The 26,596-nt window shown below is 40.4% G+C and overlaps 1 protein-coding gene across 2 annotated transcripts in view; it reads left to right on the top strand.

Moving 5' to 3' along the window:
* Positions 1–5,280: 5,280 nt before the first annotated feature.
* The window catches only part of npas1 (neuronal PAS domain protein 1), a 374,233-nt gene continuing 352,917 nt past the window's right edge, over positions 5,281–26,596 (top strand). For both annotated transcript variants that reach the window (XM_051934005.1, XM_051934009.1), the window contains exon 1: positions 5,281–5,421. Coding sequence is in view for 1 of the 2 variants with exons in the window: in XM_051934009.1 (XP_051789969.1) it covers positions 5,411–5,421 (11 nt within the window). In the remaining variant the exon portion in view is untranslated. The remainder of the gene's footprint in view (positions 5,422–26,596) is intronic.

The following is a 26,596-nucleotide window of genomic DNA, read 5'->3' on the forward strand; positions in this document are numbered from 1 at the left end:
TCACTAAAATATAAGAAAAGAAAGTCTCGATGCATGCTCAATAATCCAGGTAAGGAAATTCTAGAAAGTTGATTCAGTTCATCTGGACATAGTTCTGTTCCAGGGAGATACGTTACATCACTCATCCAAGTGACTTCCTCAGTCTCAGTTGACTGTTTCTTTTATAAACAGTACCTTTGCATAATGACGGAAACTAGCACCATTGGCTAACAATGGGCCGTGTGATCAATGATATGCAAATTGTCCATTGATCAATGGCCATGAGTACCATTCACAGAGAGTTGGGGAACGGCTGCAATCACAGCATTGTAAGGTGGTGAAAGATGTACCCATAGGCCCCCTCCTCGGTTCAGAGATGGTTGTTCCATTTTCACGTAAATGGCCTCCTTGACTAATCGCTCAAACCAGTGTTCCTCCCTGTCCAGGATGTGCACATCTTCATCCCTGAAAGAGTGACCACTGTCCTGTAGATGTAAATAGACAGCGGAGTCCTGACCTGACAAGGTAGCCCTTCTGCGTTGTGCCATCCGCTTTGCCAGTGGTTGTTTGGTTTCCCCGATGTATAATTCATGGCAATCCTCTTGGCACTTAACTGTGTAAACTATATTACTCTGTCTGTGCCGGGGCACCCGATCCTTTGGGTGGACCAATTTTTGCTGTAGCGTGTTTTTATAAGGTTGGAGAAACCTGCAGTCAACTGAGACTGAGGAAGTCACTTAGATGAGTGATGTAACGTATCTCCCTGGAAAAGAACTATGCCCAGATGAACTGAATCAACTTTCTAGAATAAGAAAAGAAAACAACTATGAAAATTCCTGCTTGTCCTGGCACCAACCCTAGATGGAATGCCAGTTTGCTGCAGGGCATTTCCACTCACACACTCATCCATACCAGGCCAGTATGGACTCAAATGATCCCAACATTTAGATATAGATATTAAAATATAGGAAGATAAAGAAAGTGTCAAAATGTCTGCCTATGCTGACACCACCTCAGGATGGGATACCAGTCTACTGCAGGGCACTTCAGCACTTATTCTAAAACACTTCAGGCCAACACGATCCTAAATGAACCTAACATGCCTATCATTGACATATTAAGATATTAGATATTAGATTGCTGCGGTGGGCTGGCGCTCTGCCCGGGGTTTGTTTCCTGCCTTGCGCCCTGTGTTGGCTCCAGTAGACCCCCGTGACCCTGTAGTTAGGATATAGCAGGTTGGATAATGGATGGATGGATATTAGATTGTGAATTTCCCCTTGGGATTAACTCTTTCGAGGCTGGTGTCAACATATAATGATGTACAGTAGTATCTTCACGCAGCTGCCATTCGCTACACGAAAGCATTCAGCACAATGATCAGTTGGGACCTATCAGCTGATGCTGGTACATCACTTCATTTTTGATCTCCAGATCACTTGCATCAAAACCGGAGTGCAGTACATTGGAATCCAATTCAGCAATACTAAGCAAACTGAGTATTTTGCTTTGCGCATTCGCTCTCTTATCAGATCCTCCTTTAGCCCTGGCAGCTGGCGCCTGGATGAAGACAGCCGAAGAAATATTCACCCCTCAAAGAGTTAATAAAGTATCTATCTATCTATCTATCTATCTATCTATCTATCTATCTATCTATCTATCTATCTATCTATCTATCTATCTATCTATCTATCTATCTATCTATCTATCTATCTATCTAAAAGAGATAATGAGTGTCAAAATTTCTGCTTGTCACCAGCCCTGCATGGGACACAAATCCACCACAGGGCACTGCCACACATACACAGTGACTACACTGGTCCGGTAAATCTAAATAAACCTAACACACACATGTCTTTGACAAAGAGGAATTTGAAAAAAAATGTGAAATGATCTGCCAATCCTGACACCAGCTCTGAGTTTGATGCCAGTCCATTGCAGGGCACTTCCACTTATACACTTACCTCCTCTGGGCCAACATAAACCCAGATGATCCTAACATATACATCACTGAGAAAAAGGAAAACAAAACAAATATCAAAATGTCAGCCTATCCTGGCACCAATCTGAATGGAATGCCAGTCCACGGCTAGGTACTCCAGCAAATATCCTAAACCACACAATAAGAAAATGAACATGAATAACCCTAACATACATGTCACTGAGGTATAGAAAGATGAAACAAGTGTCAAAATTTCTTCCTGTCCTGGCACCAACACTAGATAGGATGCCAGTCCACAGGCACTCCACCACACAAACTGGACCACACTGGACCAATGAATTTAAATGAATCTAACACGAACGCATGCACACACACATAGACATACGTCTTTGAAAGTTAGAAGTTAAAAGAAATGTGAAAATGTCTGCCTGTCCTGGCATCAGCTAATAAAAATAATTCATTACATTTATATAGCGTTTTTCTCAGTACTCAAAGCGTTATCCACACAGGGAGGAACCGAACCCACAATCTTCCACAGTCTCCTTACTGCAAAGCAGCAGCGCTACCACTGTGCCACCTGTAAGGACGATGGAAGCTATGGAATTTATGCCAACCTACTGCAGGGCACTCCAACTTATACACACTCTAAACCACACATGCATGTCATTGAGATACAGGAAGAGAAAGCCAATGTCAATATGTAGTGGCAGGTTTAGGTGTGAGTGACGTGGGTAGCATCTTGCCGGGGGTGGCATGGGGCACTCTGGCCAAAAAAATCCAGAATGATGATTACAACCTGAGTTGGTCAATCCATTAGGAGCACTTTTTAGGAAAGCTAAGGGGCACATAATCGGTAAGATTCATGTTTTGTACACAGAGGGGCTCCAATTGTGAAACTGAAGGGGCATTGAGGTCTAGTAATACTATTTGGGCAATGTTTATGAAGGCTAAGGGGCATACAGTGAATGAACACAGTGAATGTGAATTTCCCCTTGGGATTAATAAAGTATCTATCTATCTATCTATCTATCTATCTATCTATCTATCTATCTATCTATCTATCTATCTATCTATCTATCTATCTATCTATCTATCTATCTATCTATCTATCTATCTAATCCTGCCAACTATGCTATCTATCTATCTATCTATCTATCTATCTATCTATCTATCTATCTATCTATCTATCTATCTATCTATCTATCTATCTATCTATCTATCTATCTATCTATCTATCTATCTATCTATCTATCTATCTATCTAATCCTGCAAACTATGCAATCTATCTATCTATCTATCTATCTATCTATCTATCTATCTATCTATCTATCTATCTATCTATCTATCTATCTATCTATCTATCTATCTACAGTGTGCAAAGTCTAATAATCTTGTAATACTGTTTGGAAAGCTAAGGGGCACAAACTTCATAAAGTCTGAGGGCACCAATTGTGTAGATGAAGGGGCACACGGTCATCAAAGCCAAACACAGATTATCTGCTATGGACACCAAGGGCACCCTGTACCCCTGCCTATGGCTCCGAATGGACTTTGACTGGCAATGCCAATATATCTGCCTCTCCTGACACCAACCCTGAATGGGATGCCAGTCCTGCACCGGGCACACCACAACACTGGACCAATGATTCCAAAGGAAACTAACAGTCACATGTCTTTGAGAAATAGGAATTAAAAGAAATGTGAGCCTATTCTGGCACCAGTTGTGATGCCAATACAGTGTAGGGCCAACTGAGTTATAAACTGAACTTAACCCACACATCTTTGACAGATAAGAATTAAAAACACATCCAATTTTCTTCCTGAAAAAATAAAAATCAAGCGATTTAGGGATAGATTTTACAAATTCAACCTAAATGTCAGATAAACGCAAAGGTAAAATTTTTGTCCCTCATGACCTTTAGGTCACCAAGCACCAATCTCTGTGACAATAATGGAGGCACACAAAGGAACTTATGTTAGTACTTGAGACCTGGAAACCAGGATAACGATAAGCATGATGAGTAAAACGTGATGTGACGTAAAAAAAACGTGCTTCTGGTCCCAAAATGAAATGGCCATCAGGTAAAGGGACAGGGGCGCCTTTAGGTCATCAGGGAGTGATGGACGGAGGATGAATGACACGAGGCTCGGCCCCTCACGCCGTCTCATTCTCTCTCTCTCTTTCAGTATGCTGGGTAGCATGTGAGAGTGCAGCCTTGACAAGGATGAGAGAAGGGGGGGGGGGGAGTGAAGAGGGAGGAGGGTCAATATTCACGGTAGCTTGTGAGTGAACGTCGGAGCAGACAGAAAGAAGGGGCCAAATCGGAGAAAACATCGTATCAGGGTGATGGGATGACAGAGAGATGGACAGGTTGAGAGGGAGAGAGACAGAGACAGAGTGAGAGAAAGAGAGAGAGGAGGGAAAACAGGAAAAAAAAAAAAGTCTGTGGGGAAAACAAGGTATCAAAATTCCGAGGAGCGAGCCAGCCAGCCAGCCAGGAAAGGAGGGAGGGAGTGCGGAGTACGAGCGTGTCAATATTCTGTGAATGTCAGAGTGGAGAGACAAGACAGAGATGGAGGGAGAAAGAGAGACAGAGAGAGAGAGAGAGAGAGAGAGAGAGACGGAAAGGTTGGGGTTTAAATATGCATTGGTGGGATGTGAAGGAATCTCCCCCTTTCACCCAGTCGGCACCCCCCACAACTTCCCCCCAGCGCCCAAAGTCTCGACATACACATCCACACACACACACACACATACACACACACTGTCTGCTAATCAGCATTTGAAAAGCAGGCTTTGACACTGAAAGAGAAGTGGTGGCGGTGGGGGGGGGGGGGGGCTGCGGAGGGGGGGGGGGGGTGGGTTTGGGTGAGAGTAGCAGACTCCACAAGCATGTCTTTTATACTAGTGGCTAGTAATCAGAGCGAGCGGGTGAGAGGAAGAGGAAGAGGAGGGGGCAATGGAGGCGGGTTTGGGTAAGGGGGTGTTTGTGGAGGGTTTAGATGACCAGTAGCAAGCAAACCATTTAAGGGACAACAATCAGCCGGCCCTGTCCGATGGAGCTGCTGCTTGTCTTAAATTAAGCGCAACCGGGACCCACGCAACCCCCCCCCCCCCCCCCCCCAACTCCCCATGCGCGCGCATGAGCTATAGAGATAGAGTTAGAGAGAGATAAAGAGTGCGCGCGCGTGCGCGAGGGAGAGAGAAAGAGAGAGAGTGGAGCGCGCGCGCGCGCGCAGACGAGCTGTGTCCTTTAACTGGCCGGGCCGGCGGACTGCATGGGGGGGGGGGGGGGAGAATGGGGAAGGGGGGCGGTGGTGATGGAGAGGGGGGGGGGGGGGGGTTGGGTGTAATTGATTGTGTGTGCTAATTCAGGCAGACTGGATCAGCACACTTTTGTGATCCTCTAAGTGCTCTGCTCCCGGGGAAGGCTGCAGCTGCTGGCTGGCTGGCTCCGCGGCGCTTCATTTCGAAAGGGACTCCTCGAGATGCCCGACAGGTAAGTGGCACCTGCTTTATTTTCGGGGGCTGTCTCGTGGGCGCTTCTGCATCCCTCTGCGATTTGGTTACCGTTTGTTGCCATTTTAGAAACGAAAAAAAAAAAAAAAACAAAACGCCACGATCTTACCTTGATGGTCTTCAAAAGGAGGATGCAACGTCTCTGCTTCAACAGATGTGGGTCGAGACGAAGAGGATTCTGTCAAACAGCAGCCGTTCAGTGTTTAACTTGAATGAGACTTATTGACTTATTGACCAAAATAAATAAATCATAAAAAAATAAAGAAGGCGGCAAACAATTCGGCATCGGCGGCGGCAACGCTTGAGACAATCGATGCGCAACAGTGTTGTCTCTATTAGTCGGGTCGGGATTTCAAGTTTTCACGTTTAATGGCTTTGTGAAAGCACCGGCATCGTTCTGAGAGAAATTACGAAACAATCAAAAATAGATCAAATAAAAAAAAGTTTCCCCATGTAAAATTTCAAATAAAACAAAACAAGCACGACTCGCCGAGATTGCAGATACAAACAAATGAGTGATCAAAACTTTTTTTTTCTTCCGTCTGAAGTGAACAAGAGAGGAGCAGACGAATGAGTGCAGTCGTCCCCAGAAACACTCGATGGACATGTGAAAATTCGTTATTAATACGTTCAAAATATTAGTTATCATTAAATAAAACGCTTTGTTTAATTTAAGTTACAGTGGCACTTTAGGATATATACGGAGACATTCTACTAATAGACAAAAGAAAGAACTGTTTAATAATATTCATCCAACTGACCATTTATACACGTAGCCTGCGGGGGACTGAAACATCATTTTTGACAATTGTCTCCAAGAAACAGACGCGCTTTTGTTGTATCACTTGATTTGCGCCCCAGAGCTCTCAAAAGATGATTTGGAAGTCGTCCGGCGTATAGAAAAGACCATTTAGATGAATACATGACAGGTGTTTTACAATTACATTTACCCAAAGTAAAATGATGAGGGACAATCACCGCGAAATAAACGAATACATTACGGTAGACACGCACGCGTTTCCACTTTTCAGATTCCATCACCAGCTGGAGCTGCCTGTTGCTTTTTTCTCTCTCCGCCTTTGCATCCTTCTTCTGTTGGAGCTTGTCAAACAGAAAATACCCATCAAGTGAGGAACATTTCAAAGTTTTCAGAAACTCTCAGCAGTTCCGCCTTTTTGACAGCCTTCAAGAAAGCAGCGGTTGTAGAAATCAAAGCCTTCACGCGTTTGTGAAAAAGCAGACGGGGTTAGCGATCGAGAATATGAGCCGCGTGAATAAAGACGGCAACTTTAAGGACCAACGCAGACGGGCTGGAGGAAAGGGGGCATCGTGAACGGGCTCGTTTGGTTAGGAGGACGGGGAGCGATTGATTTGGGCTTTTTATATAAGCCTGTGTGTGCCTTCTTCACATTAATGTTGTCATTCCGTCTATCTATTGTATAGCTCCTTCCTTTTCTATCTATCTATCTATCTATCTATCTATCTATCTATCTATCTATCTATCTATCTATCTATCTATCTATCTATCTATCTATCTATCTATCTATCTATCTATCTATCTATCTATCTATCTCAAACAGTATATGCCCTTGTTTATAAATCATTAAAACCTTTCATTCGGACTGATTTAAACCCGATACAGAATATTTTGTCTTGGTCACTGTTGCATGCCTTTAATTGCAATGCCTATAAAGTGAATGACTTTCATTTCAAAAGGGGACAGAACCTTTTTGCTATCACTTACTGGACCTTATGAAAGACAGTTACTTCAAAAAGGTGTCACATTCTTCGGGGAAGATACTTGATGTAGCCGTTTCTCTTCCAATAATAAATCTGGAGCGAATTAAGAGCTTGACAATCGAAAGAGTCGTCGTGCCGCCACTCAAAACCAAAGGTGTTCGCGCGTGTCCCGTCAACTCACTAGAGCAGCAGAGAAGCCACGTCGCATTTGGAAAGGTGACAATATAATTGTGTGAACAGTCAACTAATTGACAAGCGAGAACATAAAAACAAATATGTGTCTCTGTTCAATATAACATATATGTTATAATACATAAAATACATGTAATTGCATGTCAATGTAAAAAATGGCAAATGGACTCCCCGGGTGTAGAGTGGATACACAAGTAAAAGTGTCAAAGTGTGTTTGAGAGCAATCACATAAGGGAACAATTTTTAGTTCCTAAAATAACTATCCATATGCAGGTACATTTATTTATTTAGATGTGAAACAGTTTCCATAAATAGAAATGATAACAGATTTTTCAAATATTAGTGGGCTCCTGATTTTAAAAGCGCTTTTGTCACATACAATGACACAGATTAAGTTCTGGTTTTCTTGATCTGTTATATCCTACTAGGTAGCCTACTATACATTAAGGATTTCTATTTTGACCACATTTTGGAAACATTTACAATGACGAGAAAAAAAAAAAAACATAAACAAAACTTCATAACAGAGAACAGTTCTCAGAATGAAACAGTTCTTAGTCAAACAATGAATCTGTGAGGCGCCATACAACGCAGAATCAATATATGTGTGTTTTAGACACGGGCTCAGCACCACGGTGTGCTAGGAGGCACCTTTGGCGGTCTTTTCTGCCCACTGCCATCAGGCAATTCAATGCTTCTACCAATGTATTTGTTAATTTAATGATTTATCTGTTTGTTTATTCATTTATCAATTGATTGATCGATTTGCTATATTATATGTCCAGTGAGTCTTTATTCTTGTTTTTTATGCTTCTGCTGCTGTATGTATTTGAATTTTCCCATGGGATTACTAAAGTTTAGCTAATCTAATCTAAATAAATAAATAAATAAATTTATGTAAATATATACAGTATACATACTGTATACTATATATATATATATATATATATATATATATATATATATATATATATATATATATATATAAACACACACAGTGCATATACATTTTCCTTTCCTATATTATTTGTAACCATAATGTATCAGTAAACGGAATGTAGCATATTTTGAAGGCAGAAAAATATTGATTTTGTAGAACTTGGCTGTAAAAAATAAAGAAATGCATTGTTTAAGATATACAGGTAATTTTCAGTAGAACATAAGGTAACTTTCCTTTTTTCAGAAAAGGTATTTCACTTTCACCATTCACAATATTTTTACCGTTAAATTTACTGACATTTTTTACAGTACAATAGCATCACCTCCAACATTGATGTCAGTGTGATCTTCGTCCTAAAGTATCTGAACAACTCCTCTGCTCCATTACTTATATAAACAAAGAGATAGAAACATAGCATCTATGCAATTAGCTGTGTCAAAAATGATAGGACAAGTTTATGGTTTTGATGTTGACTCATTTTGTGACTCTCTGTATTTAAAGAACACCTCGCCTGTTCTCACTAAGGCATTACTTAAATCAGCACAGGGGGACTTTGGTGTTTGTTATATTAGCTATAATATTATCTATTATATAGTGCCTTTCACATCTATCTATCTATCTATCTATCTATCTATCTATCTATCTATCTATCTATCTATCTATCTATCTATCTATCTATCTATCTATCTATCTATCTATCTATCTATCTATCTATCTATCATATAGCAGCTTTCTATCTATCTATCTATCTATCTATCTATCTATCTATCTATCTATCTATCTATCTATCTATCTATCTATCTATCTATCTATCTATCTATCTATCTATCTATCTATCTATCTATCTATCTATCATATAGTGCCATTCTATCTATCTATCTATCTATCTATCTATCTATCTATCTATCTATCTATCTATCTATCTATCTATCTATCTATCTATCTATCTATCTATCTATCTATCTATCTATCTATCTATCTATCTATCTATCTATCTATCTATCTATCTTATTTAGTAAACAAATACAAATACCAAATTACACTTCTTAAAGGTCTTTAATTGTACAAACACCTAGAAACTTGAATTTCAAATTTTATTCTAATCTTCAGTAATCATAAAGCAAAAAAAAAAAAAAAACAGAAAAAAACGCTTTTTAATGCTACTGTTAGAAGCAAACATTTTCTTACAGAAATAAAATCCACTGTAGTTTGGCTGGACATTTTCCTTCATCTGTACCTTTAATTTAATACAGATAAGTGCCCCTTTTTCACTGAGGTCTAATTGATGTAAACAAAAAGAATAGGGCTTTGAATGATTCTATATCTATAATATCAAGTATATTTGGATGTATTTTTCCGTTGCTCTCATCCACTTTAGAAAGGCTAATTTAATTTAGTTTAAATTCTTCTCATGTCATAAAGATTCCAGAAATAAATTCAAGTTCAAGTTTAATGTGATGCGTCCCTCTACAATGAAATTCTCACTTGCATGTCTCATTAGAACAGTTAATAAAAGTACAATACCAACAAAAGACACACACTCACAGATATGCATAACACACTGTATATATTTAAATACAATTATGTACAAAATTTAACTGTAAAATGGCTCACTGTAACAGCAAGTATTGACTGTGAATGCCAAGTGATAAGGTTTCTTTTTATATATGCAAATGTAAATTTATTATCTCTATATACACACCTATCATTCTATATCTATATCTGTATCTATATTTATCTATATCTATATATCTATATAGTGTATATATGCACTAGCTGTGCTAAACGTCTATGAGGGGTTGAAATCACCATCTGTTGGAATGTAGTTTGTAATGTATGTAGTTTTAATACAATGAATTACTACAAATGTTTGTGTTGCACCATCTGTTGGAACGACAAATGCAATGCATACAGTATGTCTCAGTTATATGCCACTTGGTATGGGATATGGAATTCGTAAAAGAAGTGTTAATGGTTGTGATGTGCCATCTACTGGAATGAAAAATGCAATGTAGTTTATCAGCACAAATGTTTGTGGGGCGCCATGTGTTGAAATGAAAGAGACATAGCAATTGGAGAGATACACTGATATCTAGACATAGATGCTTGTCCTTTCATTAAAGTGGATTTCTATATAGCCATTAAGAAGGCTAACAGAATGTCAGGTTATATAGTGCCTTGATGTGTGGAGTACAAGTCACAGGAGGTTCTGCTCAAGCTTTATAACACACTGGTGAGGCCTCATCTAGAGTACTGGGTGCAGTTTGAGTCTCCAGGCTAAAAAAAGGACATAACAGCACTAGAGAAGGTCCAGAGAAGAGGGACTAGGCTGATTCAGGGGCTACAGGGGATGAGTTATGAGGAAAGATTAAAAGAGCTGAGCCTTTACAGTTTAAGACAAAGAAGATTAAGAGGAGACCTGACTGAAGTGTTTAAAATTATGAAGGGAATTAGTCCAGTGGATCAAGACTGTGACTTTAAAATGAGTTCATCAAGAACATGGGGACACAGTTGGAAACTTGTGAAGGGGAAATTTCTTTACATAGAGAACCACAGACACATGGAACTTGTGACCAAGTAGTGTGGTGGAGAGGAGGACTTTAGTGACCTTCAAAACTTGACTCAATGTCAATGTCATTTTGGAAGAATTAAGTGGCTCGGACTGGCGCACTTTGTTGAGTTGAATGCTTTCATCTCAATTGCTTTAATGTTCTAAGAAAATTCAGCATTAACATTTATAATACACCATTATTTCAAATATGTTTTATAATACAAATTTTATTAAAATTTTTGTAGCATTCCCACCGCAGGAACTCAGATCATTTCTAGTCCCTAGTACTTTTTTTAGATGCCAGAGTGGTCCTTCAAAGCGTTTATGGTTCCCAAAAGACAAATCTACATGAAGGTTCCAGAAAGAATCTTCTACTTATTTGGATTTGTACCAAGCGTCATATACAGCGTGAGTCAAAATTATGTTAACATTTGAATGGCGGAAACAATTTATTCCCAAAACATACTTCATATGTGCAAGATGATTTACAGGAATGTCTCAACCAGTTTGCCATTGTGTTCAGCACGTGTACCATATGTGGCACCAGTGCCGTAGCTTGAGTCTGTGCTGCTTGGGGTGGTGCAGTACTTCAATTTGCCCACTCTCCAACATATCTGAATATGTTAACCTATTTAAATAGAAAATTAAAATGATGTATAGAGAAAAATTAAGCTAAATTTTGCATAGATTTTTTCATATATAGAGAAACAGCAATCATTTTTCACATATAATTATCTATAAGCATCAACTAGACAAGAATATAGTATAGACGCACTGATAAGCCGTGTTCTAATTATTAGTTTAATATAATTATGCTGTGAAAACCAGAACCAGTGTAGTGTACAAGTGATAGGTGAGCAAGAACGCATTCGGATTGATAACGAAACAAAATTATAAATTGTAAATTAGTTTATCTTCCTAGAGATGATTATTGGTGTAATGTTTATGTTTATTTTTGTTATTGCCTCATAAATTTCAAATGCCGTCACAGAAGGACAGTCTGAAAATTATTTTTGAAGCATTTGTGGATAAAAATCCAAGAATTTTACTTTTTTCATTCATGAGTGATATTTTTCTGAACCCTGCTGCTTACACACAAATTGTACTGAGCCTTTTGGGCAATAAGGCCACCCCCCAAAAAATGTGCGCCCCTAGCTACGCCACTGTGTGGCACATAAATTGTCCACAAAAATTGTATATAAGTACTAAGGGGCTCCACCTCCTGCTCACTTCGCTCGCCAACCCCTGGGTTTGCTGAACCGGATATACAATTTAAAGAGATTATTTTCATGGGAATTGCTACATACCTGTACGCATTATGTCACTTAGACTTTAAAACTTCAGTTAAAATAATATATGGAATGAAGTTTTCTTCAAGATCGCATTGAATTTTGATTTCATGTTGGGATTTACATCGTGAAAACGCAACATTTAACTGCCCGTGAGTGAATTTCGTTTCTTTCTCTCTAATAAATTAACCGACTTTTTTGAATGTTTGTCCCCGTGATTTGTTAATTGTCATAGGAAAAGCTCTTCTAACGGGAAACTGTAAATGTTTTAATACAAATGGCATATCAAGATCTCCTTTGGTGTCTGATGTTATCCCCTGAAGATGTACTACATTACCTTTCTTGTCGCCTGTTAGAATTTACATGTCAGAATTGTTTGACCAATTTTCAATACAACTAATCTTGTCCTATTGCATCGCCCATCACTCAGACATAAATTACGCAATAACGTTACGATACGTTTTTCTGTCAACAGTAATTCGGCTGGTGGAAGACCTGACAGTGTTAACGGTTGTAGATATTCTTCGTGATATTTTAAGTTGATGTTTTCATCTTCCGCACCATCACCACCAACTGTTCCATCATAGTCTATTGATACGCATTTAACCAATGTGCAGTGTAACTGATCGACATTTTTTCCGTTAATTCATTTGACTCCATCATTTCTTGCTGCCATATTTAGATGAATGGGTGTTTCTAAACTGGATCTCCGTAAGTGTGTGTGTGTGTGTTCATAAGTAAGCCCTTTAATGGATTAGTGTCTGTCCAGGTTAAGTGCCGGAATGCACCTGATGACCGTGGTCTTGTTTGAAAATAGTTGTAAGTAGGCCATGACTTGACAGAATCTCAATGTAAAAGTCTCCATCTCACAGGACTTCCTTCCAAAAAGTTTCTTCAAAAAGTCTGGTCTCGTCCCAAGATTTTTTTTATTATAATAGAGCGACATACATAGCAGTACCATTAGTGTTCACATCATTTTGACTCCCCCTGTAGTGACTAACCATGAATAGATGGTTACAAATCTCTAAAATCCCAACAGGTTCCTGATTTTTCTCATTGATTAATTTCTCTAGAAGCAAGTTTATATGGAGAACACAGACACACACATAGACATACAGTATGTGAGCGGGGTCAGCACTTGTAATCTGCACGGATACCAGGAGGAGATGCAGGCAAAAGCATCTGGATGTAAATATGGTGGAAGAGCAATCAAAGAGGGTGCATCGTCCAGCCCTGGGACTGCCGGCAGCAAGAGGACCCTGCAGGCGTGTCAGGCATGGACTCCTGGGGCCACCAGAGGGAGCTCTAGGCAGAAACCCCAGGGGTATTGTAGGGTTATGACTAACCCAGAGATACTTATAAAAGTGGCCAGTGGCCACTGCTTTGGTCAACTTGGAATCAGGTGGAGTGTGGATGACAGTTGGCTTGGCAGGAGGAAGGAGAAGACAAGAGGTTCAAGAATGGAGAAACGTAGAAGATGTAGACAGGGGGAAAGTATGAAGGGTACTTAGATTTTTGCTTTACTGCACTCATTTGTCATGTTTTACTTCCAAAGCCCAGTAACCTTGTTTATTCAATTGTAACAAAACCTTCCTTTCCTTATTTTAGTTTCTTTGGCAATTTTTGGGTTTAGGGACTGCAAGAGTGCCCTCCCCTACAGGCCACAAAATGTCTGTATATTCTGTGTAAAATAAATCAATTCCTGTGAAAGACATAAAAAAAATGATAAAATGCTAAAGCTGAAGGACACTTGGATTGGCATAGCACCATGAACACCAGCTTGGAAACGCCATGTCAGGAAATTGTTTCCTTTTTTTTTACTGATTTTGTAACAGATAAAAGCACAAAACTCGTCTTCTGTTCAAAGTTCAATACTCCACTTTGAGGAATTACAGCAGATACCAGAAGTACTTACTTGGACATTTTCACTTTTAACATATCCTCTTTAATAAAATCCCTGTGTGCGTCCAGGTGTCCGTGTGCGTGTGTCTTCTGGTGAAGTGCGCATGCGCGGGGCACAGTGCGATGCGCGATATTACTGTCAGAGAAAGTCACAGGCGTTTTACGGAAATACAAACCATTATTACTGCGAGAGGAAATTAAAGGTACACAATACAGTGACGCATATTACAGCCACATACAAGCCAGTATTACTGTCAGAGGAGATTAAAGGCATATTACCGACGCGCACGCCTGTATTACCGCCAGAGAAAATTAAAGGTATATTACGGACGTTCAAGCCAGCGGACGTACAAGACAGTATTACTGTCACAGAAAATTAAAGACACACAATACACGGCGGCAGCCCATGAAGAACAGTCAGCTCAGCAACTAAACATCAAAGGCTGAAAGAAAGAAAAATACAACCAACAAAAAGAATGAGGTCAAAGTCCCTTGCCATTTAATATAGACTGTTCCTACTAATGTTTATGCACTACTGTTCTAGCGCCCGTTATTGTAACAGGCTAAATGACTAGTATTAAAATAAAATTCCAATATAAATCCATCCATCCATTATCCAACCTGCTATATGCTAACTACAGGGTCATGGGGGTCTGCTGGAGCCAATCCCAGCAAGCACAGGGCACATGGCAGGAAACAAAACCCCGGGCAGAGCGCCAGCCCACCGCAGCAATCTAATATCTAATATCTGAATATGTCATTGATAGGCATGTTAGGTTCATTTAGGATCATGTTGGCCTGAAGTGTTTTAGAATAAGTGCTGAAGTGCCCTGAAGTAGACTGGTATCCCATCCCGGACAGGACGCCAGCCCACTGCAGGGCACACACACACACCAAGCACAATTTAGAATCGCCAATGCACGTAACCTGCATGTCTTTGGACTGTGGAAGGAAACCCACAAAGACACGGGGAGAACATGCAAACTCCACGCAGGGAGGACCCGGGAAGTGAACCCAGGTCTCCTAACTGTGAGGCAGCAGCGCCACCCTTCCAATAAAAATGTGTAATATAAATTAAAATAAAATAAATTCTAGTAAGTTTCAGAAACACATAGTCCCAAACACTTCCAGTAATGCCCACTAGATGGAGGTGTGCTGCCACACCCCGGCTAGAAATAAGGGCAACAAAGAATCTTCATAAAAATAAAAAGGTTAATTTTCACAAAAAATGAATAGATAGATAGATAGATAGATAGATAGATAGATAGATAGATAGATAGATAGATAGATAGATAGATAGATAGATAGATAGATAGATAGATAGATATTTGTCCCCGGGGAAATATTTGGCATTTCACAGAAGTTCTTTAAATAAATAAACACGTAAATAGATAGATAAATATAAATATATTTCTCATTTGAACAGTTAATAAAAGTACAATACCAACAAAAGACACAAACTCACCAATATGCATAACGTGCTGTATATATTTAAATACGATGATGTACAACATTTAACTGTAAAATGGCTCATTGTAACAGCATGTATTGACTGTGAATGCCAAGTCATACATTTTCTTTCCTTTCTTTTAATAAATGTATTATCTCTATATACATACCTATCCATTTATATCTATATCTGTATCTATATATCTACTGTATATATATATATATATATATATATATATATATATATATAAATAGTGTATATATACACTAGCTGTGTTAACCGTCTATGAAGGGTTGAAATCACCAACTATTTCAATGTAGTTTGTAATGTATCTAGTAATACAATGCATTACTATAAATATTTGTGTTGCACAATCTGTTGGAATGACAAATGCAATGCATACAGTATGTCTCAGTTATATGCCACTTGGTATGGGATATGGAATTTGTAAAAGAAGTGCTAATGTTTGCGATGTTCCATCTGTTGGAATGAAAAAATGCAATGTAGTTTATCACCACAAATGTTTGTGATGCAGCATGTGTTAAAATGAAAGAGACATAGCAATTGGAGAGACACACAGATACCTAGACATAGACACTTGGATTTATATACTCATATAGCCATTAAGAAGGCTAACAGAATGTCAGGTTATATAGCGCCTTGATGTGTGGAGTACAAGTCACAGGAGGTTCTGCTCAAGCTTTATAACACACTGGTGAGGCCTCATCTGGAGTACTGGGTGCAGTTTGGGTCTCCAGGCTACAAAAAGGACATAGCAGCACCAGAGAAGGTCCAGAGAAGAGCGACTGGGCTGATTCAGGACTACAGGGGATGAGTTATGAGGAAAGATTAAAAGAGCTGAGCCTTTACAGTGTAAGACAAAGAAGATTAAGAGGAGACCTGAGTGCAGTGTTTAAAACTATTAGTCCAGTGGATCAAGACGGTGACTTTAAAATGAGTTCATCAAGTACACGGGGACACAGTTGGAAACTTGTGATGGGGAAATTTCTTTAAATAGAGAACCACAGACACAAGGAATAAGTGACCAAGTAGTGTGGTAGACAGTAAAACTTTAGGGAATTTCAAAACTCGACTCGATGTTATTTTGGAAGAATTAAGTGGCTCGGATTGGCACACTTTGTTGAGTTGAATGGCCCTAAAATAAATAAACAAGTAAATAAATAGATAAATATAAACATACCAGTAACGGTGGACTGCACAATAATGTGCATTGAATACACTGGACTTGAGTATTCCTAGTTCTCATCCTCTTGCTCTGTACGTTTAGCATTCGTTTGCTCAGAGGTTGATGCACTTTCTGCTTCCTAAGCAGCTTTTCTTTTCTCCACCCTAGCGGCCCATTTCTTCTCTTCTTCTGTCGGCATCTTATTGCCTTAAAACTGATTTAGTCAGTGTTTGTGTTGCAATTACTTAGTACGTTTTTCTTATTTTTTCACTTAAGCTGGCACTTAAGTGTTCAATCTGCTTTAAGAATGATTTAAGATACGAAGAGGTAGGGGAAGTGTTGGTTGTCCATACTGCAGTTGTCCGACAAAAAGAACGTTAAGTTTCAGCATACAGATAGCTCTACGGCTGACAATTTTTGTTTACCTTTATGTCGAGCTTCCAGTAAGTACAACAAGGTGCTTATTTTTCATACATTTCCCGAAACCCGATCTACAGTGCATCTGGAAAGTATTCACAGCGCATCACTTTTTTCACATTTTATGTTACAGCCTTATTCCAAAATGGAATAACTCCCGGTTTTGAAAGTGAAACAGGGAAATTGTTTCACTCAGACAACACAGGAACTGCTCCCTTCTTCAACAGTCGCCATCTTGTCTCAGACCCTCGTTCTTGACAATCCTCTTTTTTTAAATGCCAGCTACAAACTCAGTTATAGGGACTAACAGTGATGCTTTCTGTCTGGATAACGATCATCCATTTACAGTGCATCCGGAAAGTATTCCCAGCGCATCACTTTCTCCACATTTTGTTATGTTACAGCCTTATTCCAAAATGGATTAAATTAATTTTTTTCCTCAGAATTCTACACACAACACCCCATAATGACAACATGAAAAAATTTTACTTGAGATTTTTGCAAATTTATTAAAAATAAAAAAATTGAGAAAGCACATGTACATAAGTATTCACAGCCTTTGCCATGAAGCTCGAAATTGAGCTCAGGTTCATCCTGTTTCCCCTGATCATCCTTGAGATGTTTCTGCAGCTTCATTGGAGTCCACCTGTGGTAAATTCAGTTGACTGGACATGATTTGGAAAGGCACACACCTGTCTATATAAGGTCCCACAGTTGACAGTTCATGTCAGAACACAAACCAAGCATGAAGTCAAAGGAATTGTCTGTAGACCTCCGAGACAGGATTGTCTCAAGGCACAAATCTGGGGAAGGTTACAGAAAAATTTCTGCTGCTTTGAAGGTCCCAATGAGCACAGTGGCCTCCATCATCCGTAAGTGGGAGAAGTTCGAAACCACCAGGACTCTTCCTAGAGCTGGCCGGCCATCTAAACTGAGCGATCGGGAGAGAAGGGCCTTAGTCAGGGAGGTGACCAAGAACCCGATGGTCACTCTGTCAGAGCTCCAGAGGTCCTCTTTGGAGACAGGAGAACCTTCCAGAAGGACAACCATCTCTGCAGCAATCCACCAATCAGGCCTGTATAATAGAGTGGCCAGAAGGAAGCCACTCCTCAGTAAAAGGCACATGGCAGCCCGCCTGGAGTTTGCCAAAAGGCACCTGAAGGACTCTCAGACCATGAGAAAGAAAATTCTCTGGTCTGATGAGACAAAGATTGAACTCTTTGGTGTGAATGCCAGGCGTCACGTTTGGAGGAAACCAGGCCAATACCATCCCTACAGTGAAGCATGGTGGTGGCAGCATCATGCTGTGGGGATGTTCTTCAGTGGCAGGGACTGCGAGACTAGTCAGGATAAAGGGAAAGATGACTGCAGCAATGTACCGAGACATCCTGGATGAAAACCTGCTCCAGAGCGCTCTTGACCTCAGACTGGGGCGACGGTTCATCTTTCAGCAGGACAACGACCCTAAGCACAAAGCCAAGATATCAAAGGAGTGGCTTCAGGACAACTCTGTGAATGTCCTTGAGTGGCCCAGCCAGAGCCCAGACTTGAATCCGATTGAACATCTCTGGAGAGATCTTAAAATGGCTGTGCACCGACGCTTCCCATCCAACCTGATGGAGCTTGAGAGGTGCTGCAAAGAGGAATGGGCAAAACTGGCCAAGGATAGGTGTGCCAAGTTTGTGGCATCATATTCAACAAGACTTGAGGCTGGAATTGCTGCCAAAGGTGCATCAACAAAGTATTGAGCAAAGGCTGTGAATACTTATGGACATGGGATTTCTCAGTTTTTTTATTTTTAATAAATTTGCAAAAACCTCAAGTAAACTTTTTTCACGTTGTCATTATGGGGTGTTGTGTGTAGAATTCTGAGGAAAAAATGAATTTAATCCATTTTGGAATAAGGCTGTAACATAACAAAATGTGGAAAAAGTGATGTGCTGTGAATACTTTCTGGATGCACTGTATTTGCAAGTGAAGAACTTGAACGTGCGCTTTTTCAGTTTTATGTGATATTCTGGACCTGGTTTATGTCCAGGTTCAACATTTTGCCTTACCCTGTAATGTAGGGGTGGAGCCGAATCTGAATATGGTATGCAGATAAGCACAAGTAGTGGATTATTATGATTATTTATTTCATGCTAATTTTTTGCCATTGATTTATATTGGGAAAAAATAACATAAAATCAAATTGGCCCTGTCTGTGTTTCGCTGCTTGTCCTTAAGCTGCACCCCCTCTGACACGAGCACGCGGTGAAGCTCTGCTTTTGCTTTTAGGAAAACGTTGTACTTTGTGAGGCCACTTTAGATTTTTCCCCGTTGGACATGAAATATGCGACCGGCAAATTTTGACCATTTGTATCACACGGTTGGAAACAGAGCTGTAATTTCTATGTATACTTGCATCTATTTAATTTCTTTTTTGACCAGGAGGATATTAGCATATATGGTTATTCATGTTTGTTGCTGGGTATAACTCAATAAAGTGTATTTAAATAAAAAAATTGTTAATTATTGCATTTTATTCAAGAACAATGTAACAGCCTAATATAAAGCATGCAAAACTGAAAAAAAGTAAACTCGTGAGTCATTTATTCTCACTCCTTAAAAAATACAAAACTGAACATGAACTAGTTCAAAATTGAAATGAACTATGAACTTGAATTTAATCATTTTAATCTGCGTGAATTGAGTTCTTGTGAGGTGTGAACTCGCACAACACTACTGCTACATGTTTACATCACATGACATATCAAATATGGTAAATTGCTTGCATTATAAATTGACAACATGAAGAAAGTCTCACATTAACACATTTAAAACTTCAAAATTATGAAAAAGTACACAAATGCCATTAACAATATAGCTTTTTAAACTTTGCTTGTCTACGTATTTTAATTGTGGCAAGCTCGTTCTTGTTAGAAAATGTACACACAGCCTAACATTCGAGCGCATACTCTAAAAGCAGATGCGTTTTCTGTTATTTGTTTGCTTCATCAAAGAGACAGATGTCACATTTTTGTCTTTTAAATAGTTTGTCACAGGGGTGAGTGTGACATGTGATGGTGATTTGCTCAGACTGCCTGTTTGTACAGATGGCACTTTCACTTATAAGCTCTGCTGCTGTTTTGCTCACTTGTGCTGACTATTGAGGATCTGGATTGCCAACAGGAGCAGTCAGTCACAGGGTGTGTAAAAGAGGAAAATACTGAACACATATATAAATGAACAAGTGGAACTAATCATTCTGAAGCTAAAGCACATACATTCCAATAATTTCCAAAAGCATATACAGTAATCCCTCGCTACTTCGCGGTTCACTTTTCGCGGATTCACGACTTCACGGATTTTATATGTAAGCATATCTAAATATATAACGCGACGGAGTGCTGCATTAACCAGGAAGTCTCATCTCACTCATTCAGCATTAACGTGCTCTTGCTACTGCATTCAGGGGATTATCACCGTCATCGTCATCATTTTTACTGCGCAGCATATTCATCACCATCATCACGTCATATATAGCTACGTGTACTTCGCTATACAGTAAGTGTAAACTTATCTACCGATTTCATATTGCTTAGCAGTTGTCCCTGTTATTAATAGAGTAAAGGGTGGGTTGTAAACAATACAGGGAGTGTTTAAAAATGTCCAAATACACGTTAAATAATTAAATAAATATGTTGTCCCTACTTTGCGGAAATTCAGTTATCGCGGTCGGCCTTGGAACCTATCTCCCGCGATAAGTGAGGGATTACTGTAGTCCCAAACACTTTGAATAATGACCACTAGAGGGGGGTATGCAGCTAAACCCTGACTAGAAATAAGGGCAACAAAGAATCTTTATAACAACAACTAGCAGGAGTACCTGGCATTGCCCGGGAATCTATAACTGGTGAATTTCCCAAATAAAAGAAACAGAACACAGAAATCGAACAAACATTTTTCTGATTGACATTTTATTGTAATAGGTAATATAAGTGGTCATTTTAGAGGCTTTGGGCACAGTATATTTTTTGTGTTGTCGTGGGGTTCTGAAAATGAACAAATTGTGAGGATTGCCCACTGTAGAACTTGTTACGCAGAGTCGTCCATGTGAAAAGCATGGATTTTCCAAATTGATGTCTTTAACTTGGAATGATTGCCCTTCAGCCTTAGTAATTCACATAGCAAAATCCAACACGAATAGGAAATTGTAGCCTTTTGAAATCAAAGGGTAAATCATTGGGAATCAGCGGAATTCTTTGTATGAAAACATATTGACGTCTTGCGCAAGGTTTGAGACGGCCTTGAAATAGACTTTTTTGTGGCATTGGAAGTGGACTTTCTAATTTTACGTCTTATTTTTGGTGGCAGGGGTATATTAGCGAAAAGCAGGACAATTATAATGTGTCACATGGTATTACGTACGGAATAAGCAGCAGAGGGAGATGAATGAATGTTATTTACAATACGTCGGAAAGCGAACAAATAGCACCAGTCAGTCAGAAAGACCAAGACTGAAATCTTACTTTGAGTTGGAAAGCAAACAAATACCACCACAAATACGGAAAGCCAGTCACGCGCACTGAGTCGTTCACGTTTTACATCCATACGGCAGTTCCCCTTCACGCGATGAAAGCAATCGGCCTTCTCATACTTGGACACTTCCGCCATGTCTTGACAATTTAAAGAAACATTGGTAAAGAGCGATGCACAGAGACCAAACGTGCCGCTTGACGGCGCCGCACGTTAATGTCTGTTGTAAAGTGCGGCCATCTTGTCGATGATAAGTACGGGGACTTTTTGCGAATGTTGTGTCAGTCAAAAGGTGTCCTGCACTTGACCAAGGACATTTTTCCCAACCAAACATACCCCATGACCTCCTCCTGGTCACAAAGCAGCCCCATGCCCAGTTTGGTGGCGATCGGACGCCCGGTGCAGATTTGTATGGCGAACAAACAAACATAGACTCTGCTTTATATATTAGAATAAGGCTTATTTCCACAGAAATGCTTGTAACAAGGATAGATAGATAGATAGATAGATAGATAGATAGATAGATAGATAGATAGATAGATAGATAGATAGATAGATAGATAGATAGATAGATAGATAGATAGATAGATAGATAGATTTTTATATTTGTATATGTGGACACCAGGGGGTGCCCCAGCTCCCCAAACACCAAAAACTAGTAGGCACGGACCCAAGTTAAAAGCACAAGTCTTTTTTTGTGGGAAACTCTTCCACAATACGCCTTTCTTGCCACAACAGGCACAAGTACAATAAATCACAAAATAACTCACTCTTTGTCTTCTTTCTCTCTCGGTCACTGTCTCCTCCACTCCTCCTTTCAAGTGGTCTGTGGTCTGAAAGCACTTGCGGGTGAAACGGAAACCCCATGAAATGGGGCTTCCCTCTCCCTGCAGCACCCTCTGGTGGCACCTACGGAACCCAACAGGGCTGAGTCGAAGAACTCCATGTACCATGCTGCCCTGTAGGAATCCAAGGCCAGAAGGGCTGGCCATCTAGCGATCTGGGGAAGATAATGGCCCATGTGCGCTCTCTATCCCAGTCCTGTCATCTCATGGGTGTCCCGGCTCGGTAAGGCTGTCAACCGTCCCTTACAGTGCCCCTACCTCAGCTGAGCCTTGCAGAGTGAGGCATCCAGTCTCACGAGGGCTGCTTTTCTCCAAGGGAGGCTTTCGGGTTTGGCCGTGGCTCCATCCAGGAATGAAGAGACTGCATGATGATGGCTGACAGTGCCCCTTTCAGAGCCCGTGAGTATGGAAACAGGATAGGAATCCATGCCACCCTAGAAAATATGGAAATTGTCAGAAAATCGAAATGTAGAGATGTCAGGCAATTGAAAGGACGTCTGGGCGTCTCTCTCCTAGAATGTTTCGTTTTGCTGGCGTGCTCGCCTCGCTTCTGTATTAGCAACTAAGCAAGTGTCTCTTTCTTCAGAGGTTTCATTTTGCCTATGTGCTCGTCTCACTTGTGTATTAGCGGCTAAGCAAGTTTCTCTCTTTTCTCAGCGGTTTTAGAAAGAGTTGATTTCTTTGACCTTCATGCTGTAGCCTCGCACTTCTGGGCCAGACAGACAGACACTCACACTTCCAGTATAGATCCATAGGTCTGAATCGCAATTTGATTATTTGGGTGGTCACCTATGAGTTAACACTTGTGGTTGGTTAGCCAGTCAGCAAACATCCACCATGCCCTCACAGTTGTGAGAAGCAGATCATATACATGTTATACAGTACCTGCCAAATAATACAAAGAGTACATGACACATGTTTCACCCTAATTGTGGCTCATCAAGTGTACACAACTTTGCTTCCCCTTTCAAGGACTGGGCCTCGGACGTCAGTACCTGAGGTGAAGCCTCTGACATTGCACCACAGCGTCTGGTTCACTTACTTGACCGGGTTGAAAATCAGAGTATTACATTCATAGGTCTGAATCTCAATCCGATTATTTGGATGGTTACCTACCAGGTACAACAGAGTGTAATTGCAGACCACAGTACCTATGAGGTCAGTCATGTAATGCGCCAACATCACGAAACGCTCTCAACGTCAGTCACATAACACCCATCGCATATGATTCACTACGTAACACAATTTTTGTTCCTGGCTTCCAAGAGTTATATTTCAACTGCTTATGTCTAAAGCCTATGGAAAAATGACTACATTCAGCACAAACTTTGATTTTATGACCACAGCCCAGAAAATTTCGTATTTATAGTGACAAAACAAGGGAATTTTTATCTTTTCGTTCATGCGGTCTGATGAAGAACAACACTTGCATGGTAAATAGACAAAGACAGTCAAAACCACTCAAAAAGGTTCAGAAATGAGTAGGTGTTCTAGATTTGCGACTGTACTGCAAATCGCTTTCTCGAAGAAGCCCCCAAATGTAGTCCCCCATCATGTTTTCGTTATACTGTCCTTGGTAACGACGTTCAAAGTCCAGTATATCCTGATGAAAGCGCTCGCCTTGCTCCTCTGAGTAAGCTCCCATGTTCTCCTTGAATTTGTCAAGATGAGCGTCAAGGATATCTGCAATATCTTCCTCGCTGTCCGACTTGCTGCTGTCTCCTGAAGATGGCTGATCCCTCTTCGGAGGAGTGGGAACGGGCAGCTCGGGGCAGTGTGGTACTGGGGCAATGGAAGAAGGAATGTCTAGATAAACGATTTGAGGCGCATTCTTGCCAGTGCGACGGTTGGTAGGATCCACCATGCAGAAGTAGCAGTTGCTTGAATGGTCAGTCGGTTGCCGCCGAATTCGCAGGATAGCAAACTTCATGGCTCTCTTTTCTCCCCTGTACCAACCTTCAAGAGTTTTCTTGCAATATTCGCATGTGAAATGAGGTGCCCAGGGCTTGTCTTGATCCCAGACAGGCATGCCGAAGTATGCCTTGTAGGCCTCGCACATCTTACGACATGCTTTCACAGAATACTTTCTCGCTCTTGTCTTTATAAATTGTCCACAGACGTAGCAAAATGCATCTGCTGGGTGCAAGCAACCTCTTGATGCCATCTAAATCAAATCAAGAACATATCATAAACCGAATTGTTGGTTCGAGTCACCTGTGCTTCTATACTTGTATGACTGCTATCGGACAGTCCAAGAACGTTCTAGAAAGTTCTAAAAGTTTCTTGAACGTTCTAGATAATTCTGGAAAATTCTAGAAACATCTGAACAATTCTAACAGTTCAAGAATATTCTAGAAGACTACTCAGTATTAAATGCGAATCGAGAATTTTCTCGAAAACTGACAAATTTCAAAATATCATTGTCCTGATCACAAAAGCAAAGTTTTTGTGGAACAACAGCTATTTTCTATTTTTTTTAGGCATAACGGGTTAGGAAAACACACTTTGTACCCAAGAACAAAATAAAAATAAAAATTTGTTACATAGTGTAACATTACGGCCCGGTTGCATTATGGTTAAGATTAGGGTTGTAGGAGGGTTATCTCAGTCAAAGATCATTTTGTGACTGACTTACCTGATGTATGTCATCCATCCATCCATCCATTATCCAACCCGCTATCTCCTAACTACAGGGTCACGGGGGTCTGCTGGAGCCAATCCCAGCCAACACTGGGCGCAAGGCAGGAAAAAAACCCCGGGCAGGGCGCCAGCCCACCGCAGGGCACACACACACACTCAGTACACACTAGGGACAATTTAGAATTGGCAATGCATCTAACCTGCATGTCTTTGGACTGTGGAGGGAAACCAGAGTACCCGGAGGAAACCCACGCAGACACGGGGAGAACATGCAAACTCCACGCAGGGAGGACCCAGGAAGAGAACCCAGGTCTCCTAACTGTGAGGCAGCAGTGCTACCCACTGTGCCACCGTGCCGGATGTATGTCATAGGTATTGCAATCTGCAGCGAGACCCTTCTCACTAGGTAACGCTTATGATTGGTTGGCCAGTCGGCAAACATCCGTTAAAGTGAAATTTCTTACCAGCTTAACCATGGAAAGAAAATAACACATCGTATAAAAGTTAATTGAAGTATGTACGATAATGGTTATAACTGGAGAAATTTTCAAATGGTAACAGTTATTCTTTTAGAATCATTTAAGGAATCTATGCACTTTAATTGAATGAAATGAATTGTTTTATGTGCGTCTCACAATTTTATTTTTAACCACATATGACCAATAAAATCTTAGTATTAGGAAAAAAAATTGTGCATTTTTCAATAAAACTGTGTCACTTAAAAATCTTTTTTTTAATACAGTAATCCCTCCTCCATCGCGGGGGTTGCGTTCCAGAGCCACCCGCGAAATAAGAAAATCCGCGAAGTAGTAACCATATGTTTATATGGTTATTTTTATATTGTCATGCTTGGGTCACAGATTTGCGCAGAAACACAGGAGGTTGTAGAGAGACAGGAACGTTATTCAAACACTGCAAACAAACATTTGTCTCTTTTTCAAAAGTTTAAACTGTGCTCCATGACAAGACAGAGATGACAGTTCCATCTCACAATTAAAAGAATACAAACATATCTTCCTCTTCAAAGGAGTGCGCGTCAGGAGCAGAGAATGTCACAGAGAGAGATAGAGAAAAGCAAACAAATCAATGGGGCTGTTTGGCTCTTAAGTATGCGAAGCACCGCGGCACAAAGCTGTTGAAGGCGGCAGCTCACACCCCCTCCGTCAGGAGCAGAGAGAGAGAGAGAGAGAGACAGACAGAGAAAAACAAAGAAGCACAAATCAATACGTGCCCTTCGTGCTTTTAAGTATGCGAAGCACCGTGCAGCATGTCGCTTCAGGAAGCAGCTGCACAGAAGATAGCAACGTGAAGATAATCTTTCAGCATTTTTAGACGAGCGTCCGTATCGTCTAGGTGTGCGAACAGCCCCCCTGCTCAATCCCCCTACGTCAGGATCAGAGAAAGTCAGCGCAAGAGAGAGAGGGAGAAAAGTAAGTTGGGTAGCTTCTCAGCCATCTGCCAATAGCGTCCCTTGTATGAAATCAA

The sequence above is a fragment of the Erpetoichthys calabaricus genome, chromosome 1, assembly GCF_900747795.2.
Source record: "Erpetoichthys calabaricus chromosome 1, fErpCal1.3, whole genome shotgun sequence".
In the NCBI taxonomy this organism is placed as follows: Eukaryota; Metazoa; Chordata; class Cladistia; order Polypteriformes; family Polypteridae; genus Erpetoichthys; species Erpetoichthys calabaricus.